Source organism: Gymnoscopelus braueri (genome assembly GCF_963280865.1).
Source record: "Gymnoscopelus braueri genome assembly, chromosome: 1".
NCBI lineage: Eukaryota > Metazoa > Chordata > Actinopteri > Myctophiformes > Myctophidae > Gymnoscopelus > Gymnoscopelus braueri.
Genome location: NC_137603.1, coordinates 45,007,536 through 45,033,489, shown reverse-complemented (window position 1 = coordinate 45,033,489; position 25,954 = coordinate 45,007,536). Strand labels below are relative to the sequence as shown.

Here is a 25,954-nt window from a genome sequence, read left to right as displayed (position 1 = left end):
GAGGCCCCTTAGTTTTTTGACGTGAAGAAGCGGAATAGGGCCAAGAAGAGAAACTTAACCAGCGTGGGAATTTAAACCACCAATTCACACACACCTATTTGCATACACGGCATACACGCTAATCTCATCCATGTACTGGTGCAGACCTATTCGAATGCACAGCACACACAGACACACACCAATACATGACACAGACACATCCAATAAGAACATATAACCCAAATATAACAAAAATACGTCCAATCGAACAAATTATAAAATGTCATAGTCAGAAGAAGAAAATCACTGATTCGTCAAACGGGGGCAGAGATACAGTAGTAGGCTATATTACTTCTAGCCATCAACAACACTTAAAATATATATATATCCTAAACAGAAACCTGAAACTAATATTTGACTAAACATGCTTCTGTGTACGGTCCTTTTGTGACCATATGGAAAAGTCCTTGTGCAGTGGTAAACGTCTGTGAAGAATATGTGAAGAGTGCAAACTGACTGTGAAAAGTGGACTGATAACTAATCAAATGGCAGGTGTGGGGAATTTGTCAAATCAAGCTTAGGCTGGGCCCCGCTGGGGTTACCATGGCAATCAATTTGGGCCACGGCCAGAGCCTTTTGTACAAAGGCTGGGCATATCAGTCGGATTGGCGGTTCTGGACAACCGCCTCTCCGACTGACTTGACACCGTGCGCTCCCTCGGGTCGTCTGCGACGCCTATGTTGAATTTGAAGTCAGTCGGTCAAAAGGTTCTTGAGATACGAGAACTACAGGCGTACAGTACGTACAGAGATTCCGTGCATTTATTGTAAGAAAGATATCCTTATATCCTTAACGATAGGTCTAGTAGTCCAATCTAGTCCGCACATTTGTCCACCAGAGGGTGCTGCGGCACAACTGTGCACACCTCTACTGTAGGTTGCCTTGTTACAATAGTGGTAGCAAAGAAGTGGAACTATCAGGCCTTACATTACCACACCATTGAACATCTAAACCTTGAAATATACACTTTAATTATGCTAAAGTATAACTACAGTACGTACAGTGGAGAACAAGAGGAGACTGTTAACATAGCTGTCTCTGTACTTTTTGTTTTTCTAAATCTATTATATGCAGCAAAGCAGTGGTTCTCAAAGTGGGGTCTAGGGACCTTCAGGGGGCCTTGAGGGGGTTCCAGGGGGTCCCCAGAAAAAGTAGTCAATATAGCATCAAAATCAGTTTTACCCTTATTTCAAATGATACACATTTTACATTAAGTCTGGTTCAAACAATTAGACAGTATCATCACCCCTTTCATTTGGGCCAACTCAACTCCAAGGATCAAAAGAGCTATTTTGGAGATGCCTAAATGTGAGGGGGGGGTTTGCCAATTCTTTTTTTCTATTATTGGGCAGCTAACATTTCTAAACTCAATTACTGGCTCTCCATGCACGAGACTGGTCAGGGACTGGCTTGGGTCTCGATGGAATTCCAACTCGTCAATTTCACCTGTTTCTACCCTGAGCTGTCCCTTGCCCTTTGGCTCCAATCTACACTGTCTGAATCCGGTTGTTAAGTACAAAAAAATGTGTTCCAATTTAGGAAACACTTTGGCCTTAATGAGGCAAACACATTCCTCCCATTGGTTAAAGGCAGGTACACACTGCAGGACCTTAAAGTGGTCGGGGGGGTCATCTGATCGTTAAGCATTACACACTGCAGGAGTTTATTTCTTGAAATCGGCTGTGGCATATATCGTTGTGGTTTTCACACTATAGATTGATCCCCGACCAGGGATTACACACTGTAGGATAGTTCACTAGGATGCTATCTCCAGAGTCAGACCCAATACATACATTTGTGTTTATTCCAATTCATTTTAATCGACGTATCCCGTGATATGCCTGCCCCCTCTCTCTCTCTCTCTCTCTCTCTCTCTCTCTCTCTCTCTCTCTCTCTCTCTCTCTCTCTCTCTCTCTCTCTCTCTCTCTCTCTCTCTCTCTCTCTCTCTCTCTCTCTCTCTCTCTCTCTCTGCAATCTCTCTCTCTCTCTCTGCAATAGTCTCAAATAAATAGCCCCCCTTCGAGCACGCTCTCTCACATTCTGTTTTATAATAATGTTTAACTTAATACAGGACTGGACGGTAACTATGCAGGGGATCTGTTTGTTGTGGTCAGGTCCACCGACCTTCCATAGCCGCGATGGCTGTAATGTGCTCTCATTGGCTGTAGCGTTCATCTCCTCGCAAGGTGGTCGCAGCTCCTTTCATACTGTATATTGTCTGCTGTCCTGTCTGGGACAGAGCTGAATATCTAACAGGGTAGTTATCTGCAAACGGCCGGAAAGCCATCGCAGAGCGGATGATCGTGGCCAGATAGTCTCGCGGAGGCTTTCACACACAGCGAGCATTAGCTCGCCGATCAAAGGCCGATCTGCGTCAGATCGGGAGGTTTTGTCGGCGAGCGCCAAAAAAAGTCGGCGACAGCAAAATTGGACCTAATGTCCTGCAGTGTGTACCTGCCCTATTAGTCACCTGTCCCCCCCCCATCTCAGAACAAATGGCTTTTAAGGTGTGGCATAAGTCTGACTTGGTTTTCTTCGATGACCTCTTCATTGATTGCTCATTTGCCTCATTTGAAATATTACAGCAAGATAATAACATAAAAACAACTTTAAAAATCTGATACCTAGAGGTGCATAGTTTTGCTCAGAAACGCTTCCCTTCTCCACCACCCAAAAAAGCATTAAACACAATACTTGAACTTCCTGCTTTGAGAAAAAGGAATATATCAAAAATATATGTATAGTATAATACAAGACAATAAATTCTCCCTCTTTCAACGACACTAAATTGGCATGGGAAGGGGACCTAGGTGCATGTCTCGGATGAGACATGGTTTAGTTGTTTAAAACGTATACACACCACCGCCTTTAGTATAAGACATGGCCTCATCCGATTTAAAGTCACACATAGACTCCACTACTCCAATGAGAAGTTAGCCAAGATATATATTATGTAGTAAGGATATATATAATATGTTGAATACAGTACAAATGCATTTGTCTCTTTATTGTCTGTTGTACATGGAAAACAAAACTAAACGTTTTACAGTTTTACCACTTTAATCCTATATACACTATACAAATGAATATTTTTGAAACATTCCCGGGCACACAACCATTTCAGATGGGGGTCTGCTGCCAAATACATATCAATTTGGGTGTCATTGACAGGAAAATAAGGCTTGAGAAGCACTGCACTAGAGGGCAGATCAGGGCTGGATTCGCTATGGGTCTCTCATTGCTGCTCCAAGCCTGCAGCCAACCTCTTCTCCAACACGCTGATAAATGCTTTATTTCTGCACAATGGTGACAGTGGAGGAGATGTATCGATTGAGAAGACTCGTACCGGTACCTAAAAGCTGGATGTGATCACTGGTATACTGGTATGGAGCCAACAGTGGAGATGGTATAGACCACTGTTTCTCAATGTCTGGTCCGGGGCCCACCAGGGGTCCAAATGGACCTCTATGGGTCTGCAACTCTGAGTGTACAAGCTGAGCAGTTTGTTTTGTATCCCAATCTACACTTCAGAATGTTCTGTGTTAATTTAAAGGTAGGGTAAGTGATTTGCTTTGGTTAAAATAAGTGTTAAATAGCTCTATATTCTGATAGTACTCATTGCTATAGAGTGTTTGTTCAGTAACAGGAGTCTCCTTGTCTCTCCACCTCTTTATTAAAGGAGAAATCCGGACATTTTAAGTGTTATCTTTGATGTGTCGTTACTCACAGAAATGAGCAGACAAAATTGGAACTGGAACACTATACAAATTAAGCTTAAAAATGGGTACTTTTTCCTGATTGGCTGAGATTTTGACACCTACCGGAAAATGTATTTTCTGTTTATTAAAGAGCTGGAGAGACGGGAGACTCCTGTTACTGAACAAACACTCTATAGCAATGATTACTATCAGAATATAGTGTTTTAACCTATTGACAAAATACTTTTTGTTTTAACCAAAAAAGATCACTTACCCTACCTTTAACCCTGAGAGTGTACAAATTATGGGTCCATTTGGTTCCATTTGTACACTCTTGTACACCTGCAATGGTCCATTCGGACCCCCTGGTAGTCCCTAGACCTGATGCTGAGAACCAGTGGTATAGACTATTTAATGTATCCCGACCAGTGGTGGAAAGGTACTCAAATGATTTACTTAAGTAAAAGTATCAATACTGCAGTATAGAAATACTCTGTTACAAGTAGAAGTCCCGTATTCAAAATGTACTTGAGTAAAAGTACAAAAGTATTGGCATCAAAATGTACTTAAAGGACCAAAAGTAAAAGTACTCATTGTGCAGAATGGCCCATTTCAGGTTTTCAAATGTATAAAAATATTTTGAAAATAGCAGATCTACAAGCTCACAATGCGTCGCATCGCAACGCATTGTGAGCTTGCAGATCGGCTATTTTCAAATGGCCGAAATGTATATAGGGCTGAAGTGGTTAATGTATGTTTTGTAATAATAATCAAAATCTGCAAAGTAACTATTAACTAGTGTTTTCAAATAATTGTAGTTGAGTAAAAGTACAATATTTGGATCCGAGATGTAGTGGAGTAGGAGTAAAAGTACTGAAAATTGAGTAGATGTACAGTAAAAAAAAAAAGTACAGTACTTGAGTAAATGTACTCAGTTACTTTACACCACTGATCCCGACATGACAAGAGAAGTGTCTCTCATTCTAGCAATGACAGAAACTGACGATGGAAAGGCACTGTCAGTATTTTATGTGTGTCTTCTGGGACATTTGATGATGTTGTTAGTTGGCCTAAACACACAGCGGGCCAGAGGTTGCAGCAGAGCAGCTTGCCGTCATCCTCCACTGTCCTGTCTCAGCCAGAAAGCCTGGATAACAAGGGCACTATTTCGGGGAAACTGGCAAACCGAAAGGATTGTGACAGGATAATGACACGGACCTAAAGCGGACCCGGAGCAGATGTCCACCTAGGAGGTCCGTGGAGCAGCCATTATTGTGTCCGTGTGACTTGTCCATGAGAGACACTGGAAAAGCAAAAATCTGCCTCTGTGCACTGTACATGCATTCTTCTGGTTTTGAACACTACAATTCAAAATCATCCAGGCATTATGTTGGATACAAGCATTTAACCACTGTCAAATGTGGGTTAGAATGCATAAAAACAAGCTAAAATGTTCTTCCTAGCTAGAGGGATTCATACCAAAGTGAAACAGCATACATATATTGTATGAAGATGGTTTGTATGATTTTGGAGTCCATCTAAATCTAACACAACCATTATTCATTATTATTATTTGGTTAGCTGCATTGCTACTAGCCTGCCATGTTTTTAACCTGCTGGCAATCGGGGAAACTGGCAAACCGAAAAATAGTGACAGGATAATGACACAGACCTAAAGCGGAACCTGAGCAATGTCCACATGTAATTTTTACACTGAAATGGAAAAAGAAAACAACTATGTCAGGCCAGGGTTCAGGGGCGCTGGAATGGAAAATTACATGGGGGGACATATCGGGGGGACGCATGCACGTGGTTTTTTTCAGGTGGGTTTGTAAAGTTTTTTTTTTTTTTTGTTACTTTATTTCGGTTAATTCGGTACAATTCAGCACATAGGTGCGGGGGACTGGACTGTTTTGTTTTTTGTTTTTTTACTGGACTGAATTGTGGGGGGGACACAGTGTCTTTTAATTAATAGGGCGCCGGCGCCACTGCCAGGGTTTCATTTCCCTTTAAGTAAACAAGATATGACAGTCATATTATACCAGGTTGCTTATTTCTCTCACTAAACATGGCAAGTTTTTAGATCCCATATTCTGAGAGGACATTGAGCAACAGCGCCACTTACCATAGAGTTACATACAGTGGCCGAACCAAGGGGCCAGCCTGAGATTTTTACATTGATATACGGAAGAGACAGTTCATATGAATGGCCTGTAGTTTCGCTGTTTTACCCCTGCTGGTGTCAGAAATAAGCGGATGGGTTTTTGACAAACTTTAGACCAGATTTTCTTACCTTAATAAAAATGGTCATAAATACTATATGCTTCCAGTCGCTAGTTTAAAGTCTCCTTTCAATCATCATGGTATGCGTTTTGGTAAACTATGGTCACATTTATTTTAAAATTGACGATAAAGTAGGTTATGCTCTAGGGGGGGCGGGATGATTTGATTGACAAGCTACACAACCAATAGCATTCATTCCCCGCCCCCGCTTTTGATTGATAAGCTACCCAACCAATAATGGTCTGGTGTCATTCTGCAGGATATGACGCAATATGACGCGATATTGAAAGATGGCGGATTGCACACAGCTGACCAATCGGCTTCATTTACGGTCTGTAGAGTCTAGGGGCTTAACGCTGTCCATTCATTTTATACAGTCTATGGGCCGAACACAGTATTGTGGGTCGTCTTTAGATCCCATATTCTGAGAGTACATTGAGCCTTCATTGGCAAAAAAAATAGCCAATGAGGAAAAAGTCACTACTAGCTAGACTAGAGTGTATCTATAGACCAGGTCTGCAACCTGGTAAAAATATGAGTACTTGTTCCACCACTGTTGCCCAACACGCACGTGCGCACACACCTGGCCTGGCGGAGACAATTAATGAGACATAAAGGGGGGGTTCTGAGCAGCATGTCACTATAGATCGTGATTATATGTAAGTGATGCGCTCACGAGAACAAACATTTTAAATGTGAAATTCTTCATCCTACTGATAATTTCACCCCGAAAAGTACAGAGCAGATATAGCATAAAAATGTGTACAGTAGTTAGTAGTTATATACCAATTCTGTATGTAGTTACATGTCAGCGTTTCGTTAAATATTTACATTATTTAGTCCAACACCCCTACAGTATAACCCAAATAAAATGTAATTTCCCTCCTAAGTAACACAAAACCGCAGAGACAAAAGTGTTATAATTACATTTTATCACTGTTTCCCTTCCCTCGTTCTCCTTATCTTTAATCTTTTTTTCCCCGTATGTTGTCCCTCTGTAATAAAGGGGTTATAATTGGATGTCCCTTTCTGTTTCATCTATGTAGATTTCATGTCCATGTTCCTGTGCTGACTTGTGTGAGCGCACACACATGCATGTGTGAAGATGTAGATTGTAAGATTTAATTGGGTGCTCGGTGACATAACTAAGCTCGCAGGATCTTCTGCTCTCCTTGCCAATAGTATCTTCCCATCTTCCATTCTCTCAGTGCCTACACACATGCTGTAACTCCCCAATCTGTTTTCAGCAGCCACTTACAGTAATTCCTCTTTCAGCCCATTTTCTCTCTGTCTGCTGCTTCCTCGCTCTCTGAACCACATGAAACCTATCATCCCTATTCTGGGCACGTCTTAATAGGAGAACATTAAGCTCACAACGCATGGCAACATGATGCGCTGTGAGCTTTTAGAGTGGCTATTTTCAACAAAGAGATATACAGTAGGTGGAGAGGGGAAAAAAGGAGGGTGCCAATAGAGCCCTGGGGTCTCCGGTCAACTAAGTAGATAGGGGTTAAGTGGTGATCCAGAATGCTACTTCTGATGTCCTTAATTATGTCCTTAATACACATTAGAACTTACTTTGACATAGCCAATACACGTTACTGACTGTACAGTATACTAGGAAAGCCATAGAAATTTTTTTTTCCGGCAGCAGAAGCTGCCACGGAGCTGCCGGCGGCGGAGCGGCGGGATGCCGGCGGCGGAGCAGCAGGTGCCGGGAGGCGGGGCGGCAGCAGCAGAGGCGGAGCGGCAGTTTCCTATGCCTAAACTTAACCCTAACCCCTAACCTCAGTAAAACATACCTAAACCTAACCCTAACCCCTAAACCTAACCCTACCCCTAACCCTAACCCCTAACCCTAACCTCAGGAACATTTTATTACAAGGATTAGTAGGCTACATTCCTACTGATTCCGCGATGCCGCTCCTCCGCCGGCAGCCCACCGCTCCGCCGCCGGCAGTCACTGCCGGCAGCTGCCGCTCCTCCACCGGCAGTTCCGCAGCAGCTTCCACTGCCGGAAAATTAACTCGCTCCCTCTGCATTTTCATCTACTATTAAAAAAGGGCATGAAAAATTAAAAGCCAACATGCTGAAACAAGAAAGCACACGAACATTTTTTAAATAATAGTATACACATCACGGTTCAATACAACTAGCAAAGTACATTCTACAGAATACACATAATATAAGGGGCAAACAAACATGCATTCAATTACATAACACCATATTATGTTCAACACGTTTTGTGGTAATGAAACAAGCATGACATACATCTGGAATGAATGCAAATTCATAACAATCCTATTGTGGTGTGTCTAAGATGGTTAATAAAGACAGATTAGCAACAGAGAAAGCATACTAATATGCCCATCTTCCTGTTGGGCTTTTGCAGGCATACTAAATGCAATATGCTAAGCAATTTTTCCTTTCACACTTAAGGTGTCTATGGTGAAGTTTAATATGAATAATGAAAGTATTATTATAGTAATAATGCACATTAGAAAAAGTCTGAACAATACCATATTGAATATGTAGACAAACATAAAGCTGTGCCAAAACTGCTAACCCAAAGACAGGATTGAAAAGACACCAGTCACACACAACATACCCTATGTTCAAGAAAAGTTGCATCAGAAAATGGCATAAAGAGCTACAATGTTTGGTATTAACATTTAAAAATATGTGATTATCCACATGCTTTTAGCCTCGATGCAACCGAGTTACAAGCTTGTTTTTGTTGTTTGGCACCTCACATCACTACAGCTGTGCGTTTCACCTATTTTGTCTCGGTATTAGCATACTGACATACATTCTACAACAGTGTTGGCCTGCCCTTGTTTGTTGCGATGAATATTTCTATCTCAGGCTGAAAAAGTGAGCAACAGAGAACTGTGAAAGAGAGGATTGTGTGGAAGCATGTTCTGTCCTCTAAAGCCACACTATAGTTGGGTCATCTGTGGCACTTCCGTGACCGTGGAGAGCGAAGGTCCGTTTCTCAATGGATTTGTCATCTAGGAGGGTTATTAAACAAATTTAGCCGGGGTGTATTTTTAAAAGGGGCGGGGAAAATTTGTGAGAGACCAAAATCCAAAATGGCTGCTGTGAAAATGAACTTTTTAATGGTTTGACCTACAAAGATGCACAATACATGGTTTCAGAACTTATTTTGGTCAAGGAATACATATTTGAGGTTTATATAATGATTTGACCTATTGTTGACCTTCAAATGCAAGATGGCTGCCAATTATGAGCTCCAAAAGGTTCTTTTTTCAAAATCGTCACAGAGCCTTCTTATTAGGCTCTAATGAAAGCTCTGCTCACGATGAGTTGAATAATATACAGTATAAGTACACAGAAGTAATCTCTGAGGTCAATAAAGTCAATGTTTGTGTGTAAACAACAGTTACTGATTTGCAGTTTCCCATTAAATAGTGTAGGCTACTGAGAATATGGTGTCCAGTTCATCCCATATGTATTCTGTATGCAAAGCTAGAAAGGTTAGTTGCTTGAGGTGAATTTCAAGGTCAACTCATTTGTCACCCTTATTTTGTAGTATTGCTCCCAGTGTTTCCTGTCTGTCTAGTTACTTTTACCAGCCTTGTCTAACCAGTCTTGTGATTTTGTCAACAGTGTTTCCACCTGTGTCCTCCTAGTCCCCCAGCCTATCCCAGTGTTGATTGTCTGTTGAGTTCACCTGTGTCCTATTAATCCCTGTCTATTTAAGCACTGTGTTCTTGTTGGTCTGTAGACCTTTGTCATGTGAGGTTGTTAGTCATTGTTCTTTGTGCTCAAGAATCTTGGACATTAGAGTGTCTGCCATTCCAGAGCCCTTGAATCGCTTGTAGATGGCATAGATGTAGGTAGGACATCAGCTGGTGGAAAGGTACGAGGATTGGGATGTCCTTGAACATTTCTGGATTCTCCGCCTTGAGCTGAGTGAGCGTCTTGTAGATGCAGGTCACCAACAAGAAAGGAGAATGTTTCACCATTATGTCATTCACCACTGACTTGCTTGTAGGTTCATTGTATGTTGTGTGGTAATAAGGCTTGCTCTTGTTGGGTGGTGGATGACAGCAGGACTGGGCACCACTGTATCCTGGAACTCGCTGCTCTTCAGGTGGTGGTCTTGTGCCATGATTATCTACACGAGACAGTGCATGTATCACAGAGCGAGCACACTGCAGAGCTGACCCGTCCACTGGTGGATCTACCCTGGGATCGAGCAGGTGGCTCACTCTTGCTACCAGGGGGGCATCTGTACTGGCAAACCTTTGTCAGTTCTGCACTTTAGCCGTGCAGAGATTTCCTTCTTCTTGGTGAGTGTTTCAGCAGTCTCTTCGCCTGGTTTCTTTTCATAGCTCTCTGGCTGCATGTACATGACATTTGTTCGATGGACTACTGTAGAGTCACCTGTCATAGTGTCAATCTTGAAGTCGTCATTGTCGATGATCACGATAGCTGGTTTGCTGTCTGCGATCTCCTGTGGGCAGGTTGCTGATGCCTCCACATCCATCAGAGCCCAATGGTCATAGAGGAGCAGTGTATCTGCATAGCTGATGCAGACACCGCTCTTGTGCAGAGTGTCTACCAGATCGTTACTCCTTGTCACGCCATGGACATTTACGCCCAGGTTGATAGCAGAGCTCTGCAGTGTGCTCGCTCTGTAATACATGCACTGTCTCGTGTAGACAGTCATGGTACAAGACCACCACCTGAAGAGCAGCGAGTTCCAGGATACAGTGGTGCCCAGTCCTGCTGTCATCCACCACCCAACAAGAGCAAGCCTTATTACCACACAACATACAATGAACCTTCAAGCAGTGGTGAATGACATCATGGTGAAACATGTGGAGGCCATGCGGCAGAATAATATTCCATTCTCCTTTCTTGTTGGTGACCTGCATCTACAAGATGCTCACTCAGCTCAAGGCGGAGAATCCAGAAATGTTCAAGGACATCCTCCCAATTCCTCGTACCTTTCCACCAGCTGATGTCCTACATCTATGCCATCTACAAGCGATTCAAGGGCTCTGGAATGGCAGACACTCTGGTTACAGCAGGGGTAGTAGTGGAGGGGTTGGTAGACCAAGCACTACGAGGAAAGCACTACAGACGGGGTGTGAGGGTGTGCGGTGCATCCTGCTCTGGAGAGAGGTTCTTATCCACAATCAAATGTCCAAGATTATTGTGACTTTATTATTGTGATTGTAACTAGACAGACAGGAAACACTGGGAGCAATACTACAAAATAAGGGTGACAAATGAGTTGACCTTTAAATTCACCTCACGCAACTAACCTTTCTAGCTTTGCATACATAATACTATTTTATGTTAGGCTATAGTGCTAATTTATTTTTGGTTCATTATGAAAATGTGATGGGATGAACTGGACACCATATTCTCAGTAGCCTACACTATTTAATGGGAAACTGCTAATCAGTAACTATTGTTTACACACAAACATTGACTTTATTGACCTCAGAGATTACTTCTGTGTACTTATACTGTATATTATTCCACTCATCATGAGCAGAGCTTTCATTAGAGCCTAATAAGAAGGCTCTGTGACGATTTTAAAAGAAAAACCTTTTGGAGCTCATAATTGGCAGCCATCTTGCATTTGAAGGTCAACAATAGGTCAAATCATTGTATAAACACCAAATATGTATCCTTGACCAAAATAAGCTCTGAAACCATGTATTGTGCATCTTTGTAGGTCAAACCATTAAAAAGTTCATTTTCACGGCAGCCATTTTGGATTTTGGTCTCTCACAAATTTTCCCCGCCCCTTTTAAAAATACACCCCGGCTAAATTTGTTTAATAACCCTCCTAGATGACAAATCCATTGAGAAACGGACCTTCGCTCTCCACGGTCACGGAAGTGCCACAGATGACCCAACTACTAGCTCATTAAAATAGTTTTTCATAGTTTGGTCATATTCACTGTTATAACAATACCAGCTGGCTGTATGGCTGTGGACATGACACATGTGTTAGTTCAGTAGAAATGTTTTGTTTACATCATTCAGTTGGAGTTTCTTTACCTTTAACAGTGAAATACATTCTATACATTTTAGATTTTTTCTGAGATGCAGTTACAGTATGTTTGAGTTGTACAATGCAGATTCACAAATAAAACATTTTAGCAACCTCTGCTGTCACTACCGTCACTGCATACAATTTCCGTAGTCCTCGATTACCCAGAATTCCATTTGTTTTCACCGGAAGCCGGAAGCGTTTCAAAAAGCGTTCTTTTAATTGTTTTATACTATCTGCGGATCGTTTCTCTTAGCCAGTGGAGCATTAGTTACCATGAGCTGTGCTTTCTTTTTCTGTTCTTTTTCGATCTTCCAATCCTACATTCTCTTAAAATCAGCGTGAGGTTCCTTTTTGTTATTAGCGCGGTAGTTCCTGGCCAAACAGGAAACCGTTGCGGTAGTTCCTGGCCAAACAGGAAACCAGTGCATTTCCGCCTCCGTTTCCGGCCAGATGACGTCATTTTCCCGGGAGAGTCCCCCCCGTCCACGTTCAATAGAAAATATATAAATAAAAGGCTTCCGGGGGTGAAATTCATGGAGTGGGTGTTGTGAAACTTTTGCCACTCACAAAAGATATACAATTTAACTTTAGTTTTGTTGAAAACGTTACCTAGTATGCCTTTAAGCTTGCACCGTGCCACAGGATTTTGCAGGACAAAAGAATAGTGGAAATTTCACCAGTGCTCACTGTTATGTGACAGATTTTCTTGTTGTTGGTGGGGGCATCTTTTTTGTAAGGCAATTTGTTTATTTACTCAGATTGGAGAGTGGATAGACAGTAAAGCAAGGAGGGGATGAAATGCAATGCAAATGCTTCAGTGGGAAAAACTGCACTTTAACCTCACTGCAGTGCTCCTGGCTCCCACCTGTGTAACAGATACTAGCCTGCAGCTGGAAGAAAACAATCAAATGTGAAAACAGAATGAAACAACACTGCCAAAGGGCTGTAGTGTAAAATGTGTGATTGACAATGCAATTGTCTGCCCCCCTGCCCCTCTCTCTCTCTCTCTCTCTCTCTCTCTCTCTCATTGTCTCCTGTTGCACGCACGCACACATGCACACACACACACACACACACACCACATTTAAGCTACCTGCTTCTGTTTTTACACAGTACCATCAGTGAAGTGTTCTATTTTCTAAACTGTGACAGTTTCTTTGAAAGCACACTGAAGCTAGAGCTGGTGCCTTTACGGTATCCAAAGACAAGAGATGCACATTGCTCGTGGCGAGGCTATACGGTAGAATTGTAGCGCCTATAGTGATATGAACAGACACCATCTTATACAAAGAGAGAGAAAGCATTCTGTATAATTTTGTACTGGCTTTTAGTATTCTGGTTTGACAGATAAATAGGCCTTGGGATGGGAATGAAGCAATTTGAATATTGGACATTTATTGTGTGTGAATGTTATAAACCCTATACAACTCTATGACCTATACTTGGTTGACCGGAGTACCCCAGGGCTAGGCCCCCTCCTGTTTTCGCTCTACACTCAAATCTCTTCGCCTGATCAGACCTTGCGCATAACACAAATGTTATCCTCAGAATAGGAATGTTAGGGTTGAAGTGCGTGGTTGGAAAGAAATGCCATTACAATATGTCTGAAAAGCAGCAGAGATGTTTGGCTGAGTGTAAATGTTATGTGTATGGTTATAAATAACCAAATGCTTTTGGTGTGCAGCAACGTTGACTCCTCTGCCCTTTATTGATCTAAACTCACAGTCTTTTCTTGCACAGTAGTTAGGTTATAGTTAGATTTAGTTAGCTTGTTTAATGTTTGAACTATGAGTAATTGGATATACATTATTTTGTTTGTAATTTCTTGATTTGTAAACTGAAAAGTAATATTCTATGTAATCATTTATATAATTTGTGAAGACCGAATTCTTCAATCATTTTAGTTTTGTCTTATATGGTTTTGTTTTAACTATGTAATGGTAGAATTCCATTGTATTATGCTGTAATTGGATTGCGAAGCGTGAATATTTGGACCCAAGGAAGAGACCCCACTGTGGTGAAGACTAATGGGGATCCGTAATAAACAATGAACAGCTATACATGCTATGTGACAGGTGATGATATGATTGACTAGCATTTCATTATAACATAAAAAGTATTCAAACCAAATTTGCCTGCAGCTGTACCCAACACGCACGTCTGCACACTCCTGCGTACACTCACTCACTCACTTACTCACTTACTTACTTACTTACTTACTTACTTACTTACTTACTTACTTATGGCTGTCCATCGATTTCGATGACGTTGCTCCAAGAATGGGTTATTGAGGGGGATTGCCGTTGTGCCATTGCATGTGACTATGCAGGCCAATGCGTGACCCGCATGGTTTGCCACATGTGGGGCGGATGAAGTCCACACATGAGAGAGGGGCCCCTGCAGCACGCTGGTGTCACTGCACACGTTGCTGTTTTCTCCTCTCTATGGTCTGCTCCTGGAGGTGTGCGATGCCCTCATGACTGATGGTGCGCCAGGTATGGCGATCAGCAGCCAGGTCTTCCAGTGCAGAGGGTTGGATAGCACAGCGCTTCAGGATGTTTTTTATGTGGTCCTAGTAGCGTTTCCGCTGTCCCCCGGGAGACCTACAGCCTTCCTGGAGTTGGCCGTAGAGGATCTGTCGGGGGAGCCTCTGGGTGGGCATGCGGATTACATGCCCCACTCAGCACTGATGTCTTTGCGCAAGGAACACTTGGATGCTGGGTGTTTGAGTCCACATATTGGACCCTGTCCTCCCAGGTCAGAGCCAGGATCCATTGTAGGCAGCGGATGTGGAATCTCTCCAGGTTTCTGACATGTCTTTGGTAAGGAGTCCAGGCTTCCGAGCCATATAGCAGTGTGGACAGACAAACTGCTTTGTATACAGCTGCCTTGGTGGAAACTGTCAGGTTTCTACTTAGGAAGACCCTGGTTTTGAGCCTACCGAAGGCAGCAGAGGCTAAACCTGCTCACCTGGATGTCATTGTCGATGTTACAGGTGGGGGACAGGACGCTTCCGAGGTAGGTGAAGTGTGGAACGATGGTGAGCTGCTGGCCATCAATACTGAAGACAGGCACTTCTGACTGGTGGGTAGAGTGTTGCGCAATGACCTGGGTTTTTGATATATTGACCTTGAGTCCTAAGGCACTATATATGGATGAGACCACGTTAAGTGCACGTTGCAGAGAATCTGGCATGTGGGCAAGGAACTACTATCTGTGGTTCCCAGAGCTTTGAGTGAGAGGCGAGTGACTGCTGAGAGGAAAAGGTTGAAAATGACAGGGGCTAGGACACACCCTTGCCTGACCCCCACTTTCACATTAAAAGAGGGGGATTGCTGGCCTCCGATACGAACACAAGCTTGCATTCCGTCGTGCAGTTGTCTCAAGGTGTTGAGGAACTTCGGCGGGACCCCCAGCCTTCCCAGTAAGTCCCAAAGGAGATTCCGGTTGACGGTGTCAAACGCCTTGGACAGGTGATGTACATATCCTGGTGGTGTTCCCTGCATTTTTCTTGTACCTGCCTGGCTACAAAGATCATGTCACTAGTGCTGCGATCTCTTCTGAACCCACACTGTGACTCAGGCAGGATGTTCTCAGAGATGTGAGCAACTAAGCGAGAGAGCATGACCCGGGCAAGAACTTTTCCAGCAACCGAGAGCAGGGAGATTCCTCTGCTGTTTCCACAGTCGGCTTTGTCACCTTTCCTCTTGTGGATGGTAATGATGGTAGCATCCTTCCATTCCTGGGGGATGATTTCAGAGGACCAGATGGTGTTGATCAGTTGGTGGAGCCGACGGGTGAGGAGGTAGCCACCATGCTTCAGTAGCTCAGCTGGGATTCCGTCGGGCCTGGGCTTTTGTTATTTTTGGGCGGTGAAACCGCCCCTATATGTGAGGTTTGGACAGGGGGTCCCATTGCACCCCCCCAACCCTGCGCTGTGATTGGCCACCATTGTACCCCCCTAACCCTGCACCGTGATTGGCCAATCACAGTCTATTCAGGACTGTGATTGGCTAGTGTAACATGACACATGTGCATAGCCCTATAAATAGGACTAGGCACTTAAAAAAAAACACATTTATGTTTTTTTTTTAGTTAGGGGTGTACAATGGTTGGTCCACAATATTACTTTTCTTCCATCACTTCTTCCATCACTGTGATGACCACTGTGACCACACACCGCCCACTTCACACTGGGTGTGATTTTTATTTAGGCCCTTGATGGCTTTATGTACCTCAGTGAAGCTAGGCGGGGAGTCCAGATGTTCAACAGGGGGAATGGTTGGGAAATTGGCAAACACACACACACACACACACACACACACACACAGTACACAGTACACATGGCTACCATGGACAGCGCAATATAAAAATATACCAAACTAGAAAAAGTGCTCCTCGGTCAGGTAGGTTATTGTGGGCCAACAATGTTCGGAATTCGCCAATCAGGATGGAATATGAAAAATCGGACAGAACCATCTTGATCACTTGACTATAGAGATAATGGGTACCGATTTGCATGATGATTGGACAACATTTGTAGGAGTAATACAAAAAAGACAAGTGTTGAAATAATCGGCCTCCTGGTGGCGCTATACTAGGGCAATGTTAAAGGGTGGCATTTGTTCTTCAACATAGTGCGAATGTGCGTGCAAAGTGTTACCTCAATCGGACGCTGCGTTCATGATTTGTGGCATTTTGTTCAAAACCTAGGCCACTTCTGCAAACTTTAGATGTCAATGTTAGCCAATCAGGATGAAATATGAAAAATCAAACAGTTCCATCTTGATCACATGACTATAGAGATCATGTGTACCGATTTGTGTGAAATTTGGATACAATCTGAAGGCTTAATATCCAAAAATGTGTTTTACATAAGTGGGCCTCCTGGTGGCGCTATAAAAGGCAAATGTGAAAAATGCAAGGCAGATGTTTTTCCTTGGCCTCTAGGGAGTGTGCGTGCAAAGTTTCATGCAGATCGGTGTAGTTATAGTTAAAAACACAAATCTGCCTTTTATAGCGCCACCATGAGGCTGATTTGAAAAATGTCATGTGCCATTTGTTCCTCGGCGTAGTGGGAATGTGTTTGTGAAAGTTCACGGAAATCGCAAGCTGCGTTCATGATTTGAGGCATTTTGTTCAAAACGGACCAATCCTGCACATTTTGGAAGCCAACCTTAGCCAATGAGGATGGAATATGGGAAATCGGACAGATCCGTGTTGATCACATGACTATAGAGATACTGTGTACCGATTTGCATGACGTTTGGATAAAATCTGTAGGAGTAATGTAAAAAAATGGGTTTTGCACAAATCGGCCTCCAGGTGGCGCTATAACAGGCCCATGTGAAAATTTGAGGCAGAGGTTCTGAATTGGCATCCAGGGAGTGTGTGTGCACAGTTTGGCAGCGACCGGGCCAACGGTGCCGGAGATTAGCTGGTAACACACGGACAGGACACACACACACACACACACACACACACACACACACACACACACACACACACACACACACACACACACACACACACACGGACGGACGGACGGACGGACGGACAGGGGGTAAAACATACTCTCTCGCCATGCCTTTCGGCCTGGCGGAGACAACAATTAGTATGAAGGGAATAAACTAAAACAACGATACCTTTGCTTTCTCTCTTTACTTCTCTACTAGTCTACTAGGCTCTTGGCTGGCTATAGGAGAATATCGTAGCATCCGGAGGGTGCACCTCCTCTATACCTCCCAGACTGTTCATAGATTCTATCCTTTTTCTGTTATTTGTCTTGTCATTCGTGCACATTGGCCTGGAAGGATAATTTAACTTTAACTTTTAATTTTTTATTTTTTTAACTTGCTTATAGACATTATTTTAATGATATGTATTTGCTTTAGTTTGAGAATGTACTAGTTTGTATTAGTTGAGACCATTATAGTGTTTGTAGTGAAAGAAATTACCCACCGACTATTTTTCTCTCAGTATTAAATGCAGAGCACCCATTAAATCTTCGATTTTGGCTGTGATGGCTCTTTAGCGTGGACAGGGATTTTGGCCAATGATTCAGCTGCTACCGTCTGGCAAGCGTGTTGTGCAGCTTCAGGCTCCGAGACAGCTACCTCCCTCAGGCAACCATGTTTACGAACAATTAACTCAAAAAGCCTGTTGCCTGTTTGCCTAACACACACACACACACACACACACACTTGCGCACGCAAAGGCAAAGGCACCTACGCACACACAATCACACACAGCACCCCACATACACCACTTACTATACACACACACGCACCTGACACTTTAAAATAAGAATGTACACACACACACACACACACACACACACACACACACACACACACACACACACACACACACACACACACACACACACACACACACACACACACACACACACACACACACACACACACACACACAGGTGAAAATATAATATCAGCTTCCTGGCCTGGCGGAGCTAACACATATAATGTTGAATCTTGCATCTTGCAGTGGGACACAGTGACATTATACCCACCGGTCCTTCTCTGCTCCCCTGGAAGGACCAATGATTGGATTTAAATGCCATTTCCTGCTGTGTTAGGGCCTTTGAGGGATTCCGGGGCACAGGGGATACTGGCCTAACTGCTTCCTGGTTGCACCCATGATACTCATACTGCTGGGAGGAAGATGAAAAACTACTTTTTTAAACCATGAAAGACCCTGACATGACACTTTTCAGCTACTAGATGTTGAGTCCAGCAAATGCAGTCAAATGCTGTTAAATAAAGTATGGAATCCCCTACAATTCATGGGTGTAACCGCATATCATTTGGGAGGGTCGTGTCATTCACCAATACTGAGAAAATACCAATTCTAAATATCTATTCAAAGTAATTAACTGTATGTACTCCTGCTCTCAGGTATCACATATGAGATATTTAGGAGCAGAACATAACGTAATGTGATCACATGTCCTGCGATATTTCTCTATTTCTTCTTGCATTGGCATTCTAAACAGTCTAAAATTATAATAGAGGGTACCAACGTCCTGGCGAGTAAAGATCATCTTAAAACCTCTTGCATAGGGGAGTCAATAAAGTATTCGGTCAGACAAGTACAGCATTCGTTTTGGGTGATGTAATATTTCCCCATTGGAAGCCATCCTATTCACCGCTAAAAGGCATATGTGCAAAATGTGTAAACAGCAAACAGTGAGTAACTGACCAAAACAAAACAAAGTGGAGGGGCATCCCCTATCTCTGGGAAAGCACAGACTATTCCTTTAAATGTAAATTTAAATAGTCAATGTAGTCTTCAAAACTGTGTCTAAATGTGCACATTTTCATATATAAATATATATACAGCATGATATCTTGAACAATGGCTACACATCACCATGTGTTAACATGAGCTGTGTGTGCCAATGATGTGTGTGCTACAGAGCTTGGCCTTGTGTGTCACTGTATGCACTTGCACACAGCAGCATTTGGATTAGCAGCGTGAGCTGAGCTGTGTAGTTTGTGGTATGAACATAGCAGCGTGAGTTGAGCTGTGATTGGTCTACTTTTGTGGGGACAGAGATACAGAGACACATACTGAGACAGAGACAGACAGAGATACAGACAAACCCTGTTTTAGACGGCTAAGCCCCTTTGGGGCCACGCCGCAAATATACTCGATATTAGTTTGTCAAACAGCCTTACAGCAGGCCTGTTTGAATTCCTCGCTGGATATTTCTGTGCAAAAGCCAGGGTCTCACCTCCTTTGAGGAGTTATTTTCAGAGTAGGTGATAATTATGCTTCTGCTTTTTCTGCTGCAGAACAGCAGACTTCATCTCTGTTGAAGTGTAAGCATCTATTATTAGAGCTGCATGCTGGAAGGGAGGTTCCCTGAAAGGAGATAATGTACTGTATGCTACAGAGTCAGTATGACTTTATCGTTCGTTATGTGATTAAATGTCAGACGATGGACAAAACACCTACACCAATTTCCCTTACATCTTAAAACAGCACCCTTGACTGAATTTCATTCAACAAATCCTGCATCAATAATTTAACAGAAGAATGGGACAAAGATTTAATTCTCGGATACTTTCTATTACACAAAGTAATCAGATTAAATCCTCTAAGTGGTTCTAAATGTGTGTGTGTGTGTGTGTGTGTGTGTGTGTGTGTGTGTGTGTGTGTGTGTGTGTGTGTGTGTGTGTGTGTGTGTGTGTGTGTGTGTGTGTGTGTGTGTGTGTGTGTGTGTGCACGCTCTCTCTTGCAGGATAACGTGGACCTTGGAGATCTGATGTTCTCTCTTTGCTACCTGCCCACTGCAGGCAGACTGACAATTACTATGATAAAGGCCCGCAATCTAAAGGCCATGGATATCACTGGGGCCTCTGGTAAGCTAAAACTAACATTATGTGTACATTACGATATAATTACATCTATCCTTCATGCAAGTCTAAAAAGATGAAGCCTTTCTCCTCCTCAGATCCGTATGTGAAGGTTTCACTGATGTGTGACGGCCGGAGACTAAAGAAAAGAAAGACATCAACGAAGAGAAACACTCTGAATCCAGTCTACAATGAAGCCATCATCTTTGATGTCCCTCCAGAAAACAGTGACCAGATTAGTCTGCAGATTGCAGTAATGGACTATGACCGGTAAGCATCTCTCACGTGACTTCTTACTGTATAACTAAGTCATGCTCTAGCAACAATTGCAATTTATTTTAATTAAATTACCTTGCAGAGACAATAACTGATTCCTGAGGTCGGATAGGAATGGCCATGTTCTAGCCTATTTAAAACAGGGAAAAAAGAGAATAAAACCATAAATAAAGAAAGATCACTGATTTAACATAGCTATTCTACACTCACAACTAATCTCTATAGTTGCCAAAACACATCAGATGCCATCTGCTTGCCTGTGTCCAGGAGCAGAGCAGCCGAGTCCTTTGTCTCTAACAGTGTGAGACCATGAGGTGATGGCTAGCTGCAGGTCGCAGGTTGTGCAGCCTCAGTGCGTCACGAGAGAGAGAGAGGCTGTTGCTAGCACAGATACTAGGTAGCGGGTAAGCTAGCAGGCTTCTCGCATGGCCAAGTCATTCAACGCATAGATATAGAAACCTAGATACCTCATTGGCCTCTGCAGTTCGTTGGAGCGACCTGTATCTCGGGCGCCATTTTGGAGAAGGCACGATTCCTGACTACTGGCCAATCACAGCGCGTCTTTTCCGGGACTTGTCAGAATCTAGTTGTAAAAAAATATCCTGTTATATTTTTATACAACTAGATTCTGCGAAGTCCCGGAAAAGACGCATGTCTATGATTCAACGCCCCTGGGGACAGTCATTTTGGCTGAAGAGCTGAGAAGAAGATGACACTTCTGCGAGATCCAGATGAGAGAGCGAGCGTTGCTAGCCTGGATGCTGGGTAGCAGTTAGGCTAGCAGGCTTGGCGTGTGGAGAACTTATTCCCCACCCTTGCAGTTGTAGAAAAGACAGAAGAGAGAGAGAGCTGGGTGTCACCAGCCTTTTTGTTGTGAGTGGTCATGCATCTTCTGCATCATGTGTGGGTGGCCTTTTCAGCTTGTGTGTTAAGAAAACTAAACTTTCTGCTAAATTTCCTAGGGACCTTCTATTAATAGACTGACCTCAAAATTCAAATCAGCATGAATTCAGAATTGTCCAAATATCAAACATCATAGCTTCAGGGAAGTAAAAAGCAGTTAAAACATTGCACTGTAATTAACACAAAAAGCATCACATTTCACATCACCAACGTTCATATATTGTGGTAACTATCATATTAGAGAAAAAAATCACACCCAGTGTGAAGTGGGCGGTGTGGTCACAGTGGTCATCACAGTGATGGAAGTTCACTTAAAGAAAAGTAATATTTCTGAAGTGTGTGGTGCTATTTATTAACAATAAACAATAAATAAACAATGGTTGGTCCACAATGGGTGATTCACTTTAAAAAAAAACATAAATGTTTTTTTTTTAAGTGCATAGTCCTATTTATAGGGCTATGCACATGTGTCATGTGTTTCACTAGCCAATCACAGTCCTGAATAGAGTCAGCCAATAGATTTGCATTGAATGTGTAGGGGTTAGGGGTGTACACTGGTGGCCAATCACGGTGCAGGGTTAGGGGGGTACAATGGTGGCCAGTGATTTGCATTGAATGTGTAGGTACAATGGTGGCCAATCACAGTGCAGCGAGTGTTGATGTCCAAACCTCACATATAGGGGCGGTTGCACCGCCCAAAAGATGGAAGCTCACTTTAAAAAAAATGATTTTTTGAAGTGCATAATCCTATTTATAGGTTATTAATGTCATCATGTGTCTCGCTAGCCAATCACAGTGCTGAATAGAGTCAGCCAATAGAGTCAGCCAATCACAGTACAGCTAGGGGTGTACTAATGAGCCAATCACAGTACAGCTAATGAGGTGTCCCAACCCCACTTATAGGGGCGGCTACACAGCCCAAAAACATATATTTTAAAAAACAAATATTTTTTTACTATGCCTTATGGGGCATAGTCACAAAGCATTTGTATCCACATTCCATTGGCTCCATGCAGGGATCAGCTAGTTGCAACTTGGCTTCAAATTTATTGAGGAGAGTTACCTCCAGCTCCAGGGTCGTTAATTCCTTTGGTCCTGTTATCTTAGTCTTTGGGTCTTTAGCCAGGGGAGGACATTCCAACAGCTAGTGAGATAGACTCAGGGCATTTCATGACTTAGAGTCAGAACTCCTGTAAAGGTTTGTTTGGTTACAAGAACAGAAGACATTATAATGCATCTTCCTGTGTTCATAATTGTCATATTGGGCGATAAGGCGACAATAACCACTTGAATATTCTTAATCACAGCATCACTAATCTGGGGCAAACATTTGGTGAAAATAGCTGATCGACACAATGCGTTGTGAGCTCGTTGATCAGCTATTTTTGCCAAAGACAATTGGTGTAGAGGGGAAAAAGGAGCTCTGCAGGACCCTGGTCAACTAAGTATATAGGGTTAACTGGTTAATTCATGTTTTCCTCTGGACTTTGAGGATTAAAGACGCAGGGCCATGATTTTGGTACTTTCCCTGTTTTCATTCATATAAGGGCGCAACATTCTCTAGACCACCCAATGTGGTTAAAATGTTATCTTATCCTGTGTATTTTTGCTTTCCCGTTGCAAGCTACAGCAAACGGTTGAATAGGAACAGACTGGACCCATCACATTGATTTAATTTTGATTGCATTGATAAAAAAAGAAAGTCATGTCACACCAGTGTTCCTTTTGACATAGCCTTTGTCATAGCCTTTGTCATAGCCTTTGTCATAGCCTTTGTCATAACCTTTTGAATAACAGTAATAATAGTCCTATTTTAGTAATCTGAAATTGTTTAGTCTTAGTCTTGTCTTAGTCAACCAAATGTCAAAATCTTAGTCTTTTAGTCTTAGTCAACAAAATTAACACTGAAATGTAAATAGTAAGAGAACGGTTTAAAAACATTGCTATTTCCATTTGGCAGTGGAGACAGACAGGTAGGGCAACCATATCGGCAACGAAAACTGTTGCAATTGTACTTTTCTGCAAACCATAGATAACGTTGACTTGGATCTCTACATTTCAAGGCATGTGCGCCGTCAGCAGTGGGCTTGAGCCCCGTGAGGTGCATTCGAGCGAGGCTCTAGCCGAGCAAGTGCCCGGCCTGCGTCGAGCAGTGCGAGATGCCAGGCAAATGACTCAGCACCATTCGAGTTGCATACCAGGAATCAGTCTGATTTTATTTAGAAATTGATAGTACTTGATATACAAATCTATAGGCCAGTATTTTGCACTGTAGCAACTGTTCTCTATGTATTAAGACTCAAGGTCAGATTGCTATAGATTTCTGTCTCTCTTCTGTCCCCACAGTGTAGGCCATAATGAGGTTATCGGTGTGTGTCGGGTGGGCAACGATGCAGAGAGCCTTGGCCGAGAACACTGGAATGAAATGCTTACAAATCCTCGAAAACCTGTTGCCCACTGGCATCCTCTCGTTGAGGTGAAGAGTGAAATGTATTTTGTGATGTGTGTGTTTCTGTGGCATGCAATATTGTGTATTTGCATGTGCATGTAAACCGCAAATAATTTGCAACATTCGGTTTGTTCAAAATCAATGTATATTCCACTCACACTGTCGAAACAGCAATTACACTGAAATAATGGTAGTACTAAAAATAATAACATCAAATTTCACTTTATTTAGATTTTAGATATTTGTTGGGCTCTGTGATGTGCCTTCTACCAAAAAAAGTATTACCATTGTAGGCTACATTCCGCATTGCACTTGATTGAACTGAATCTGTGTAATCAGTTGAGGCCCATTTTCAGGAAAAGATAAAGACAAGACAATGTATCTCTTGAATTATCTCTACAAACTCACTGGTGGATGGCTAGGGTAGGAGAACGAATGGTAAGTGTTGGGCTGTAGAGACATAAGGTAGGGAGTGGGACAATGGCAGGGAGGATAGACAGTCGAGAGAGAGTGATGGGGGCATGCTAAGGAGGTGAAGGATGGTCTTGACCTGTGCACTCAGCCTGGAATAATTGCTTTATTGTGTTTATTTTAAAGGTCTGTGCCTGCAAGAGCGGGAGACAAATAGAGAGAGAGAGGGAGAGAGGGGGGGGGGGGTTAGTGTGTGGTGGGTGGTGAGAAAGTAAAGGAAAAAGAAAAGGCAATTATGTACTCGTCAGAGTGAGCGGTGAAGACAAAGGGAGAATTAGTAGACCATTTTTGTTGTATAGCGCACTTGCTGCATAATGGGACTATTTATTATTTACTTTGTCTCAAGGCATTTGTGACAAAATTGTTCACAAGCCATTCTCCTACCAAAGTCCCTTAAAATAGTAAAACAGCTCTTCTGTGTTGGAGGGATTTGAAAGCATGCTTGGTATGTTATATTGTCTTTAGCCTTGAGTGTGAGCTGGTCTGTGTGTGGAACGATTCTGCTTGACATGCTCTGTATTGGACTCCCTCTGCAGTACCAGGGGACCGGAGGCATAAGCCAGGGAGGCTCCTGCAATTCCCTGAAGACCCCCCCTTCTCCATAGCCTTGAGCCAACGGCCAACATTGGAACACTTTGCCAGTTGCCACAGCCACAGGGAGACGAAACCTGAGGGCCCAACAGAAGCTTTGGGCAATGGTACTGCATAATGCAGGCTTGTGGTCCTCAGTATGTGCCACAAACTATGGATAGACACAGACTGCCACTGCTTCTCTATGAATGGACCTTTGCATGGATGGCAGGATGAGTTCAGTTGCATGTTGAGTGACCACAAATGGATGTTTTCTTTTCTCTTCGGCTCATTGAGAAAGTTGTGAGTAGGCATTTTAGCAATTTGCCCTGAGCCTGAGTTTGTAGTTACTGTTTGTTTGTTTGTTTGTTTTTGTTTTCTTTCTTTTATTTACATAGTCTTGCGACTTGTTTTAATGGGGTGTGTCCTGTATTGCACAGTGTAAAAACCAGTTGAACTGCCATACTTTTTTTTAAACATTTGGTGGTGAAATGGTGCATGAGGTTATGGTTTGGTGACAATATGTTGCCTTTTGTTTGTTTGTTTCTGTTCCTGAACTTGGACTAGAATGTTAAATTATGTCAGTTGATCATGACATGTGCAGTGGCAATTAATTTAGACTTAGTATCCGTAAGTAAAATGTGTCTGTTATTAAGAAATATGTATTAATAAAAAAGACAGTGGTATACTATTGTCATCACCATTGACTGACAATTCAGTTTGAGTGCATTATCACTAGATGCACAATACATTTTTTCTTTAGTTTTCAGATGAATGTAATTGGATAATTTCTGATGAAAAACAACAAAGAACAAGGGAACAAACAATAAAAAATACACTTCCT

The 25,954-nt window shown here is 42.7% G+C and overlaps 1 protein-coding gene across 1 annotated transcript in view; it reads left to right on the top strand.

Annotated features, from left to right (window-relative positions):
• The window catches only part of syt9a (synaptotagmin IXa), a gene marked incomplete at its 5' end in the record, with an annotated part of 35,460 nt that extends 10,281 nt beyond the window's left edge, over positions 1–25,179 (top strand). The window contains 4 exons of the mRNA XM_080429179.1: positions 20,327–20,447; positions 20,540–20,711; positions 23,967–24,096; positions 25,077–25,179. Coding sequence (XP_080285305.1) covers positions 20,327–20,447; positions 20,540–20,711; positions 23,967–24,096; positions 25,077–25,145 — 492 coding nt within the window. The 3' untranslated portion in view covers positions 25,146–25,179. The remainder of the gene's footprint in view (positions 1–20,326; positions 20,448–20,539; positions 20,712–23,966; positions 24,097–25,076) is intronic.
• Positions 25,180–25,954: the final 775 nt, after the last annotated feature.